Source organism: Strigops habroptila, chromosome 12 (assembly GCF_004027225.2).
Source record: "Strigops habroptila isolate Jane chromosome 12, bStrHab1.2.pri, whole genome shotgun sequence".
NCBI classification, from domain to species: domain Eukaryota; kingdom Metazoa; phylum Chordata; class Aves; order Psittaciformes; family Psittacidae; genus Strigops; species Strigops habroptila.
This window is the reverse complement of record NC_044288.2, coordinates 1415708-1426883: the sequence shown is the minus strand read 5'-3', so window position 1 is coordinate 1426883 and position 11176 is coordinate 1415708. Positions and strand designations below refer to the sequence as shown.

General features: G+C 64.3%; 2 protein-coding genes across 5 annotated transcripts; one reads left to right on the top strand and one right to left on the bottom strand.

The window, feature by feature from the left end:
- Positions 1–326: 326 nt before the first annotated feature.
- SLC30A2 (solute carrier family 30 member 2) lies at positions 327–2565 on the top strand. Its single transcript, XM_030504755.1, has 8 exons — positions 327–433; positions 565–764; positions 1011–1157; positions 1366–1519; positions 1603–1759; positions 1939–2044; positions 2136–2270; positions 2343–2565. The coding sequence occupies exons 1-8, from the start codon at positions 384–386 to the stop codon at positions 2486–2488; spliced, it is 1095 nt and encodes a 364-aa protein (XP_030360615.1). The 5' UTR covers positions 327–383; the 3' UTR covers positions 2489–2565.
- Positions 2566–3027: 462 nt separating this feature from the next.
- Positions 3028–10602, bottom strand: EXTL1 (exostosin like glycosyltransferase 1). Of its 4 annotated transcripts, none has more exons than XM_030504751.1 (12): positions 10166–10602; positions 8731–9980; positions 5741–5834; positions 5559–5666; positions 5046–5165; positions 4828–4960; positions 4629–4747; positions 4201–4296; positions 4018–4104; positions 3690–3850; positions 3447–3618; positions 3028–3365 (listed from the first exon to the last, which is right to left on the bottom strand). In XM_030504751.1, exons 2-12 carry the CDS (start codon positions 9663–9665, stop codon positions 3189–3191), a joined length of 2202 nt encoding a protein of 733 aa, XP_030360611.1. In that variant the 5' UTR covers positions 9666–9980; positions 10166–10602; the 3' UTR covers positions 3028–3188. The 4 variants fall into 4 exon arrangements, with proteins under 4 accessions (XP_030360611.1, XP_030360612.1, XP_030360610.1 ...); XM_030504752.1 differs by having other exon boundaries at positions 3028–3266; XM_030504750.1 differs by having other exon boundaries at positions 3028–3618.
- Positions 10603–11176: the final 574 nt, after the last annotated feature.

Sequence of the window (11176 nt, the reverse complement as noted above, 5' to 3'; positions counted from 1 at the left end):
CAAGGGGAAACTGAGGCAGCACCCAAAGTGGTGCAATTAACCCCGGGGGAAATGGTGCTCCTCACCCGGGGCGCTGGGCAGGGGTCACTGCTGGGGGGTGACATGGCTGGATATGAACTGGCGGAGCAGGGAGGGGGTCACCGGGTGCCTTTGGAGGGGAGGACAGGGGAATGCTCCATCCTCGGGGGCTGCACCCATGCCCTGGCGCATGGCTCCCGAGGGGTACCCACAGCGGGTCCCAGAGCAGCGCCCTGGGTGCGGGGCGAGCGCTGCAGCCGCCTTGCGGCCGGCCCGGCCGTGCCCTCCCTGCTCCGGCCTCCTCTGCACACGGGACCCCGGCGCTCCACACGGGCCACACTCCGGGTCACCCGCGCCGCAGGACGATGGCAGCAGGCGAGGAGGAGCGGCACCTGCTGAGCCCGGGCGCAGGCGGGTAGGGGCGGCCGGGACGTGGTGCGGGGCTCCAGGCGCAGTCCCCTGCAGGCTCTGGCGGGGAGCGGGGGCCGGGGGTAGTGCTCGGGGTCCCCTGCACCGCCCGGACCCTGAGCACGCCTCCCGCAGCAGGTCCTACCTGGGGGCCGCGCACAAGGACGGGCACGGCGCGGTGCAGGACCAGGCCCCCGCGCTGGCGCTGGGGCCGCGGCGCAGCCAGCACTGCCACACGGGGGGGGCCACCGGCCACCGCGGCCAGCAGCGGCAGGCGCGCAGGAGGCTCTACCTGGCCGCTGGCATCTGCCTCCTCTTCATGGCTGGGGAAGCTGTGGGTGAGTGGCGGCCGCAGGGTCTGCGCAGGGGGCTCACCACGGGGACACCCCAAGTTGCTGCCTGCAGCACCCCTTGCTCCGATTCCCTGCCGCGGGTGCAGGCGAGGCCCCCCACTGCTTTTCAGTGGGTTGAAGCACTCCAGTGGGGCCCCCCCACTGCAGTATGGGGTGACCTGATCTCTGCCCAGCTCAGGGGGGGATCCCCCCCACTGTCACCCCAGTGTCCCCACGACCCTTTCTCCACAGGCGGGTATCTGGCGCACAGCCTGGCCATCCTGACGGATGCAGCCCACCTCCTGACGGATTTTGCCAGCATCATGATCAGCCTCTTCGCGCTCTGGGTGTCCTCACGGCCCCCCACCAAAACCATGAACTTTGGCTGGCACCGGGCAGGTAACAGGGCAGCAGCACCCCTTGGGCTGCTGTCCAGCTCCCACAGACCGCAGGAAGCCCTGGCAAAGCCTCTGCACCATGTACATGGGCATGGAGCAACCCCAGGGATGGGTGCTGGGTGCTCAGCCCAAGCCCTGGTACTGCCAGGGCCAGGAGGGTGCTCAGGCTTGGGTGGCAGTGAAGCAGCAATTGGGGGGGCTCTCTGCAGAGATCCTGGGGGCCCTGCTCTCCGTGCTCTCCATCTGGGTGGTGACGGGTGTCCTGGTCTACCTGGCGGCCCAGCGCCTGCTCTCGGATGACTACGACATCGAGGGTGGTGTGATGCTCATCACCTCCGCCTGCGCCGTGGCCGTCAATGTCGTGTATGTATGCCTGGCTCTCGCCCTCCCTGTCCCCCACCCCGTGCCCAGTGGCGCCAGGGATGTCACCTCTGCCCTGCCTGCAGGATGGGGGTGGCTCTGCACCAGACGGGGCACCGGCACAGCCATGGGGCAGCCAGTGAGCAGCTCAACACCAGCGTCCGTGCTGCCTTTGTCCACGTCGTGGGGGACCTGCTGCAGAGTGTTGGCGTCCTCATTGCATCCTACATTATCTTTTTTAAGGTCTGGGTGGCTACTGGGGACAAAGGATGCTGGGGACACAGGGAGAGCATCTTCAGCCAGCCCTGGCTCGGCACAGGGATGAGACAGAGGGGACTGTGTCCCCTCCCCTCTGGTGCCAATGGGGATTTGGGATGGGGTGATTTTGCCAGAGGGGCCTCACCCTCTCCCACACTTTCCAGCCTGAGTACAAGTATGTGGATCCCATCTGCACCTTCCTTTTCTCTGCACTGGTGCTGGGGACAACACTGACCATTCTCCGCGACGTTCTCCTTGTCCTCATGGAGGGTAGGGACCCAGCACGGGGATCTGGGCTGCAGGGCCACCCCTGGGTGCCACGGCCCCTGTCCCTCCAGCGCTCAGGGCTCTCCCTCCCCAGGCACCCCCAAAGGGATAGACTTCAACGCCGTGCGGGAGACGCTGCTGGCGGTGCAGGGGGTGGAGGCCGTGCACAGCCTCCACATCTGGTCGCTGACAGCAGCACAGCCGCTGCTCTCAGTGCACGTCGCCATCAGTGAGTATTGCTTCCTGGGGAGGGATTCGGGGTTCACCCGCACCCCAACATCCCCTCCTCTGCTCCTCGCAGGGGCTGGTGCCAGCGCGCAGGAAGTGCTGGAGGAGGCCAGTTCCCGGCTACAGGGCACCTTCCACTTCCACACCACCACCATCCAGGTGGAGAACTACTCTGAGGAGATGCAGGACTGCCGGGAGTGCCAGCCGCCCCGTGACTGAGCCTCCCACAGCCCCTCGTGCCCTGAGGGGGACTGTTTATGGTGGCAAATAAATTAGAGCACAGGGCTGGGTGTGCAGGTGGGGGTGTTGGGTCTGGCAGCGTTATCTTGGGTGTCTGCTAAGAGCAAAGGCATCAGGGACAGACCCACAGCGATGTGGTTGGAGGAGAGCAGCTGCCGCAGGCCAGCAGCCTTAATTTTCCCTGTTTCTATTCAGCTGGAGAAGGCAGCTGAAACAACCCTTTTCCTTTCTTTGGGCAGCGCTGCAAGGCAATGGGGTGCTTGGAGCTGTGGGGGAACCATCCCAGCCTGGGGGAGGGAGAATACAGGTGCTCTGCTCTCACCTCTTATCGCTCTGTTTGCCCTCAGGAATCCAAAGGACTCGCCCTTCCCAGGGGCTGAGGGCTGGGAGGCCACACTGGCTATTCCCAGGGCGCCCGGAAGGCTGCCAACAGCAGAAGCACTGGTGCAACGAAACACCAGTGTTCACACTGGGTACAGCCCACTCCCCAAACCCCACAGCTAGCCCCATGGCCTCCATCTCTCCACCCACCTTTATTGTACTGGTAAAACACAATAACGGGTAAAACCCCGTCAGCAGTAACCGGCTACTCCGGGAGGGCTCCATGCACCAGGAATGGGGCACCAGGAATGGGACACCCGGAGCCGGCCCTGGCCCCAACCCAAATCCCCAGCAGCCCTCAGGGTTTATCCAAGTGTGGGTATTTCTTGCGCAGGATGGAGACCTGGTCCTTGAAGAGGACGGGGTCGAGGCGCAGCTGGGAGGACACGAGGGGCATGTAGCCAAACCAGTCCACCAACTGGTTCAGGCAGTCCTGCTGCGGGGAGAAATGCCGACCACCGGCTGCGCCCTTCCCCTTGGCAGGAGGAGACCATGCGGGTGAGGGGCTCTGCTCCCCGACCAGGGGCGTCCCTGCATCCCCGTCCTCGCGCCCTACCTGCTGGGGCACTGCCTCCTTGTGCTGCTTCCGCTGGGTCACCTTAATGGGCGGCAGCTTGGTGACAGCGGCCACGAGGATGTTCATCAGGATGTCCTCGCAGGCGGCCAGGCCGTCCACCAGCTCCCGCAGCCCCGCTGGCAGGTACTCCGTGAAGAGGCTGTGATAGTACCTGGGGAGAAACAGGGAGGAGGCAGGATGTGGCCACGTCCCCTCTCCCGCCACCCCTCCACGGCTGGGTACCTGTGGTAGAAGGCAGCGGTGGTGAGGACAATGGAGAGCTCGTTGGTCCACTTGGAGGTGTAGCCCCAGCGCCTCTGCTCAGCATCCCAGAAGTGGCTCTGTGCAGGGAAGCCCACGATGCGCTCGGGGAAGCTGCGCCACACCACAAAGGCAAAGTCTACCTGGCATGGGACAGGGAAGACTGGCACTCGGCTGCAGGGACCTGTGGGAGGGGGCTCAGCGCCATCCCTGCCTTCCCCCAGCGGTGTGCCCTGGGCACGGGGACATGGGGACAGCAGACACAGCTCCCTGCAGCCCTGCGGTGACTGCTGAGCACCCACAGCCTCACCTCACTGGTTGAGAGACTGGTGTGCTCATCCAGGCTCAGCACGGCGTCCGTCTGGATGGCCGCGTAGGGGAAGAAGCGGTCACTGACCTACAGAGAGGAGATGCGTTGGGATGTGCCATGGGGTGGCTGCTCCAGCTCCTCGACCATGTCCCAGCTCCCTGCCTGTATCCCAGCTCTTCTCACCTTGCTCCTGCCCTGGATGACAGTCAGAGGCACGGTGGTCTGGGGCCATTTCCCACTCGGTGGTGGTGGCTTCTCGCAGCTCCACAGCACCAGGATCTGCAGGGAGAGGACCAGCGTGCCCAGGGGTGTCTGGCTGGGCCGACCCATCACAGTGGCCACAGTTGAGCCCTCCCCAACCCCACAGCAGGACCTGCTCCAGCCCACTCACCCCAAAACCATCTCATGGCACTTTGGACCTGAATAAACCCCAGGTGGTCCCACATCCACCCCAGTGGGCTGGGGGACAGCTCTGCCCACCACCACAGTGGGTGACACCACCAGACACCCCCTCCCACCCCTAACACACCCGCACCCTTCCCAGCCCACAGGACCCTGCCCCACCCCTCCTGCTGCATCCTCAGGAGCAGTGCGGGGCTCAGCTCCCCTACCTGGGCGCAGTACTGGGACCCAGAGACAGCTTGGATGAGCCTGAGGATGGGCTGGGAGGGGGACCCTGCTGCTGAAGTGGCCCGGATTAAAGCTGTGAACTTCTTGGAGGGGCTGGAGCCTGAAAAAGGCAGCGAGAGGGGTGAGTGTTGTGGCATGCACTGGGTTTGCAGTGCTCAGCTGGGGCAGGCAGGGTCCTACCGCGCTGCAGGTGGTAAAAGGGAAAGTCCCCGAGGTGTGTGGAGAAGTCAGGCAAGGCCAGGAGCCCCCCGGGCAGCGTGTTCCAGAGGAAGCGGGAACGGGAGCGGTGCTGAAGCAGCCGGTCCTTGATGATCTGCCAGAGGCCGGAGAGATGCTCCCAGCACCCCGGCTGTGACCCCGGGGGCTGTGGGGGGGGAAGTTCGAAGGCAGGGGCTCACCTCCAGAGTGGTGTGCACGATCTTGTCCACAGAGGAGAAGTACGCATCCCACAGGAACTGGGTCTGCTGCTGGAAAGCCAGCACACGCTCCGGATGGATGCACCGCACAGCAGAGGGGATCTGTGCCACCAGGGAGGGGGGGGGAGCTTGTTTCTCACCTCAGTGTCCCCAGCCCCCTGGCAGGGCTGCCTTGCCTCTGTGCCATCCCAAGGGATACACCTCAGCCACTGCCCTACTACAGCTCTGCCCCCTCCTCTCCCTGGAACAGGATATGGCCCAGGACCCCCAGGGGCTTTGGGTCTGAGGAGATGTTCAACACTCTCCTCCCTGAGCTGAGTGATGCCCCAGGGCTGCTGCTGGGGTGGGAGCCCCCCCTCCAGGCTGGATGAGACCCTCCTACCCACAGGAGGGTTGTGGAGGTTTCACCCCCAAGACTGGCTGGGTGCTCCACCACTGGCATCAACACCAAGGGACCCCTTGTGTCCAGTGCGGGGCAGGATCCGGCCGCGGTACCTGCAGGAGCAGTCTCTCATTGCCCACGACGGCAGCTTTGCCCCAGTCGATGGCTTCTGCGAAGGGCAGCTCCCAGCCATCACTCAACAGCACAGGGATACAGGCAGCCTGCGGCAGGACCCACACAGGCTGGGACAGAGCCCCCGGGCCCCAGGCAGAGGTGTCCCCTGTCCCCGTGGTACCTGCAGTGCCTCCAAGAAGCGGAATGAGCCCAAGCGCCTGCCCCGGGGCACGATGCAGAAGGTGGAGTTGTGCAGCAGCTCCTGGTAGTCAAACCTGGGATGGGAGATGGGGTGGGAGTCAGGCTCGGCCTCACCCGTGAGCATCCGGGGTCTCGCTGGCACCCTGCAAGGATGAGCATCCCTCCCGAGGGGGAAGGCGCCAGCCCAGGGCAGTGCTAGGATCAATCTGGGCTGATTTGGCTCCAAAAAGCCTTAGTTCCACCACGCCAGTGAAGCAGAGGCACCTTGGGTGATGGAGGGATGTACCCGTGCACTGCTGAGAAAGGAGGGGTCAGGATAGGACTCTGGTGTTCTTCGAAGGCATTACCCAGCTCCCTCCACCCGCCCGTAATGAAACCACACGCAAAGCCGGCGCCTGAACCCCCAAGCCCGAAACTGCGGCCGCTCCTCTGCCGTGCCCGGACTTGCCGGGCAGGACCAGCCCTGCCTCCCGCGGCGCTGCGGCGGGGCGCAGGCAGCACGGCCCCCCCGCCCCGGCCGCGCTCGCACCGCGGGGCTATGAAAGCCCCTTCTGTGCGGCCGGTGGGGAGCGGCGCGGCTGCGGCCGGCCGGAAAATCCAGTGTTAGGCTGGGACAGACCCCATCTGTTCTGCCCAAGGGGAGGGAGGGAGGGATGGGGCAGCTGGGTCCTGGGGTGCGCGTGGTCCAGCCAGCGGTGGGCATGAGGCCAAAGGGCTGCTTGAAATGTGCTGGTCCCCAGGGGCAAGGGTGTCTCCGTGGTGAGGATGTGAGGCTGGGTCTAGCCTGGGGGTTGAGGATGTGTCCCCTCCATGGGCGCTAGAGCACCTTGCAGCATCCTGGCACCCTGGGATGTGGGAAATTGTCCCCAGTGCCAAGGCACAAAGGTTTGCAATCAAGACTCGCCACCAGATGAACAACCCCCATGTCTCCAATGGGGATGCTGAAAACCCCATTAGCACACCCTGCCTCCTTAACACCTCAGCTCCTGGCTGAGTGACCTGCCAGAGGGGTGAGGGCAGCTTAAACAGGACCCAGGCATCTCCCCCCGCACCATGAAACCGCAGCAGCGACATCCACTGCCGGCGCTCACCCTTGGGGCACCCCTGCTGCCACCCGCTCATGGGGACCCCAACGCCTGTGGTGACCCCCAGCACCTCCATGGGGCTGCTCCCACCGCCGGGGCTGGGTGGGCAGCAGGAGGAGCCCGGGGCGGGGGGCAGCCCGGCCGCGGTCACCCTCCCCTTGCAGGCAGCCACCGTGGGGAGGCTGGCGCCGGCCGGGCTGTGGGGCCAGAACCTCCCGATGGAAACACTTTGCTCCTGACGCGCTGCGGTTTCCGGGTAATCCGCCGTCAGGGCTTCCTTGTTTTGTTAGGAGCTGGGACAGGCGCCCGCTGCGCTCCCTCCGCCTGGCCCCTGCGTGGCTCTGGCCAGGCACGGTGCCACCGAGGACCCATCAGCTCCGGAGAGCTTTTCCCAACCTGCTCCGATTGCTTTAAACCAGGGGCAGCCCACAGCAGGGCCAGGCTGCAGCACTGCTACAAGCCACCCTTTATCCAGGCACAGAACTGGTTTGTTTTAGGCAGCCCCCCCAGGCACAAGGAGGGTGATGGAACTCCCAGCAAGACCTTCCTACACTCTCCACACTGCCCTCCACTGCATCGGCTCCCGCTGCCCCAGGCAAACAAGGACATCCCCATGGGGCAGCTGGGGTCTCACTTTGCCTGTCTCCATCATCAGGCTGCCCGGCTTTGGGAACATCTCGTCCCGGTTCAGGAGGGCATAAATCCCTGTGTGAGGTTGGGCAGAGCAGGCCCTGCACAATGGAGATGCTGACGGCTTTTTGCCAGGGTGTCCCGTGGACAGGATGGTGGAGACTTGGGGTCACACACAAGCACACTGCCCTGTGCCACCTGTTCTCCATCTATCTGCTCCCTAAAGCCGTCCTGGCAGAGGTGTAAATCTCCCTGTACTTGAAACAGCATTAGTGGATTACTTGGGCTGGGCAGAAGGGGATTTCCCAGCCCACCGCCCCCGGGGCATGCTGCGGGGCTGACCTTGGGCTCCCTGTCCTGCCAGCCCATGGCATCTCCCACCATCCTGTGATGCCCGAGCTGCCCCAAAGCCCCAGCTAATCCCAGCACCGAGAGCACCCCGGCTCCACTTTTACCTCCTGGCACCTCCTAAGACGCTTTGAGGATGATGCCCAACACAGTCTCTCCCCATCTGCTCTCTGGCCGGGTGGCTGCAGGATGTCCCCAGGCAGTGGGACAGGGAACTGCGTGTCACCACCGGGATGGGATCTGTGTTTACCAGCCCTGGACTGGGCAGCTGGTGGCGCGTCCCAAGCAGCAGGACAGGGAGGCAAGGAGCTGGTGTGCGTCCCTGCAGCATGGAGCTCCCCAAACTCACAAAGCTTTGCCCCCCCAATTCTCCTTCCAAAGTTCATCACACACTGCTACCACTATCCCACCTGTGAGGAGGGACACAGGGGTCCCCCCCACCCCTCCATATCTGGGCGAGCTCAGGGCTGCTCACACTGGGATACCCAAGGACCCACCAGTTTTGCAGGAGTTTTAGTGGAACCAGTGGTGGGGGATGTTTCAGGCTCATCTCCAAGAGAAACGTTTATGTTAGGGGAGGGTGGAAGAGGGGAGAAGAAAAGCATCATTCATCAGTGTTAGGAAAAGGGAAATTGTATTAGAGGTGGCTGCAGTGACTGCAGATAAGAGCCGCTCTCGCCAGATTAATCAAACTTTAATACAGAACAGGAAAGCTCTGAACAATCAGCACCTCACTCCCCACTACGGAAACCCTCATTATTTCAGGAGAGCCCAAAACTTTCCTCTCTCCCCACGTCTGGATGTCCAGCCACCACAGACAGGCACTGCTGCACCCAGCAGAGAGGCAGGGACATCTGTGGGGTGTCCTCCTCACCAGATCCCCTTTCCCACCCCACCTCCGACTCACTTTTCATAGTTGACGTTATCCTTGTCGCAGCGTGTGTCCTTGTGCCTCTCCCAGTCCTTGCCGTGCTTGCAGGTGGTGAGCGAGATGATGTCCTTCCCATTGTGGATGTGGTGCAGCGCGTTCCTGGTGCTGGAGCCGATGCCAGTCAGGTACCGCTTCCCCTTGAACACCAGCAAGTATTTCTTTTTGGGGGGGACCGAGTCCTGGTACAACCACCCCCTCTCCCCACCACGCTGCGGGTGGTCCTTGGGGAAGAGAGGGATGGAGATGTCAAAGCCAGGCCTGAAGCTCTCCGTGTAGAAGCTGGCTTTGGCCAGGATGGCCTGGCCGATGTCAAAACCCAGGTCCTCGGTGTAATTGGGCCAGGTGCCCGAGTAGAGGTTGAAGATGAGGTGGTTGCGGCCGCTGTTCCACAGTGGGAAGCCACGGATTTTCTCATCAACATTACGGATGTATTGACCTGAGAGATGGTCGCGGTCCAGTGTGTCGATGCTGAGGATGAAGAGGCAGGCTTCCTCGGGGTTCGGGGTGTAGTAGCGAGAGCGCTCAATGGAGGTGAGGATCTTGCTGTAACTCTCTGAGATGGGCTGCTCTCTGTCCCGGGGGTAGGTGAACACTCTGAAGCCGTGCTTCTCACATCTGGAGAAGTCAAAGCAGGTTTCCATCCGGCACCTGCTGTTCTTGTAGATGCTCAGCTGTGCCGCCCGCCGCTCCCAGGGTGACGGCACTGGGGGATCCCCATCGCTCTGGAGCTCCTCGGGGTCCGCAAAGCTTTTGAGGAGGGACCGATCTGTCCAGTGGGGCCAGTTCCTCTGGGCTTCAGCTTTCCTCTCGGAAAAGAAAGCAAAACGGCGCAGCTGGTCTCCTCCAAAGAAGAAAAGCAGGAGCCAAGAGGCAAGCAAAGTTAGGAAAATGTATTTCTTCCTGGTCTGCATAGGTTCACACGTGGCTCCAGCTCCTCATTGGGCCCGAGTCTGGTCAAAAGGCCGATGTCCCAAAGCCCACACGGGTGGTGGGGTGGCTTCTGGCCTCCAGGTATTGCCCTGCGGCCTCTGCAGCCCGTGAGAGTGTGGATGAACCCCACAGTCCTCTTGCTGCCCCCTCCAACCAAGGCTGCGCCGTCCCTCTTGGGCTGTGGAGCTCAGTGCAGCCGTGTCCCTCTCCCTTCCCCACAGCGCAGTGGTTACTTAGCTGGGCCCCCGTGCTGTGACAATGACATTTCCATCACCACTTGGCCCAGTTTCAAATCCCTGGAGAAGGGGAGAGGTCGCGCCGTCACCGTCCTGCCACCACCAACCCTATCACCACAAGCGTCTCCCCAGGGCGGGACCCGTTTTCTCAGACCCCTCCTGGGAATAAAACCTCCCACTCCCTCCGGAGCCCCTATCTCCGTCCAACCTGCTTGTTCCCCCCTCCAGGCCAAGTCCCCCGTTACCTTTGGGGACATGCAGCCCCCGGTGGGTTCCGGGCCGCCGTGCCCCGACGTCTCGACGCGCGGCTCCCCGCGGCTCCGGGCTGCATCCCCGGCTGGGGCAGGCGGCGGAGCAGCCGCCGTGCCGGGCTCTCCCCGCTGCCGGTGCGCGGCCGCACGGAGGAGCCGCTGCTGCTGCGGGAGGCTCTGCGCAGCCCTGGCCGGGGGTGCGCTGGGGGTACGTGTCCCCCCCTTGTCCGCTTGTCTCTGCCTTGGGCTGTGTCCCCTGAACCTTCGTCTGCCTGTGCAAAACCTCAGCTGCCTGCACCGCTCGTGGCTGCCTGTCCTGCTCCCGTGTCAGGCCGCCTGCCCACACGCTCTACGGCTGGCTGTCCCTTGTCCTGCTGGCTGCCCCGTACCCCCCCGGGCTGACTGTCCCGTACCCCCCCGGTCTGGCTGTCCCGCACGCCCCGGCTGACTGTCCGGTCCCCCCCGGTCTGACTATCCCCTTCACCCCGGTCTGACTGTCCTGCACCCCCTGGGCTGACTCTCCCGTTCACCCCGGTCCGGCCGCCCCCCGCCCGCACCGCTTTCACCGCGTCCCGCTCCTCCCGTAACCACAACATTCGCCTTTTAGCCCCGCCCGCCCACCTCCCATTGGCGGTCTGCTCCCCTGTGGGCGTGGCCCGCGCTGGCCAGGGGGCGTGCCCCGAGGAGCATCCTCCTGCGGCGGCTTCCCATTGGCCGCGCCCCGCCCCCCGCAGAGCGCCCACGTGGGACGGGGTAGGGGGGGGTACCCCCAGGGGGTTGTGCTCCGCAGGGTCCCTGCGCCGCCCACCCGCGGTAGGACCCCGCGCGTCGCCCTTCGCGATGCCCGTGACCCCGGGGGAAGCGCCCCCCAGCCCCCGGGTGCGGGTTCCTTCAGCCCCACCCCCGCGCCGCCCCCGAATCAACCGGCCGCGCACGGCTGTGAGAGCGCTTGGCTGGGGCAGGAGCGTGGCCCGAGTTAATCCCCCAGCGCGGAGGCAACGCGGT

Bases quoted from the DNA above. Each gene is read 5' to 3' on its own strand.
- EXTL1 (XM_030504750.1), bottom strand. From the start codon at position 9,665: ATGCAGACCAGGAAGAAATACATTTTCCTAACTTTGCTTGCCTCTTGG. The intron at 5,835-8,730 runs GTGAGTCGGAGG...CTCCCATCCCAG, and splicing joins GATAACGTCAACTATGAAAA to GTTTGACTACCAGGAGCTGC. The intron at 3,851-4,017 runs GTGAGGCTGTGG...GTCCCATGCCAG, and splicing joins CCAGTCTCTCAACCAGTGAG to GTAGACTTTGCCTTTGTGGT.
- SLC30A2 (XM_030504755.1), top strand. From the start codon at position 384: ATGGCAGCAGGCGAGGAGGAGCGGCACCTGCTGAGCCCGGGCGCAGGC. The intron at 765-1,010 runs GTGAGTGGCGGC...CTTTCTCCACAG, and splicing joins CATGGCTGGGGAAGCTGTGG to GCGGGTATCTGGCGCACAGC. The intron at 1,520-1,602 runs GTATGTATGCCT...CCCTGCCTGCAG, and splicing joins GCCGTGGCCGTCAATGTCGT to GATGGGGGTGGCTCTGCACC.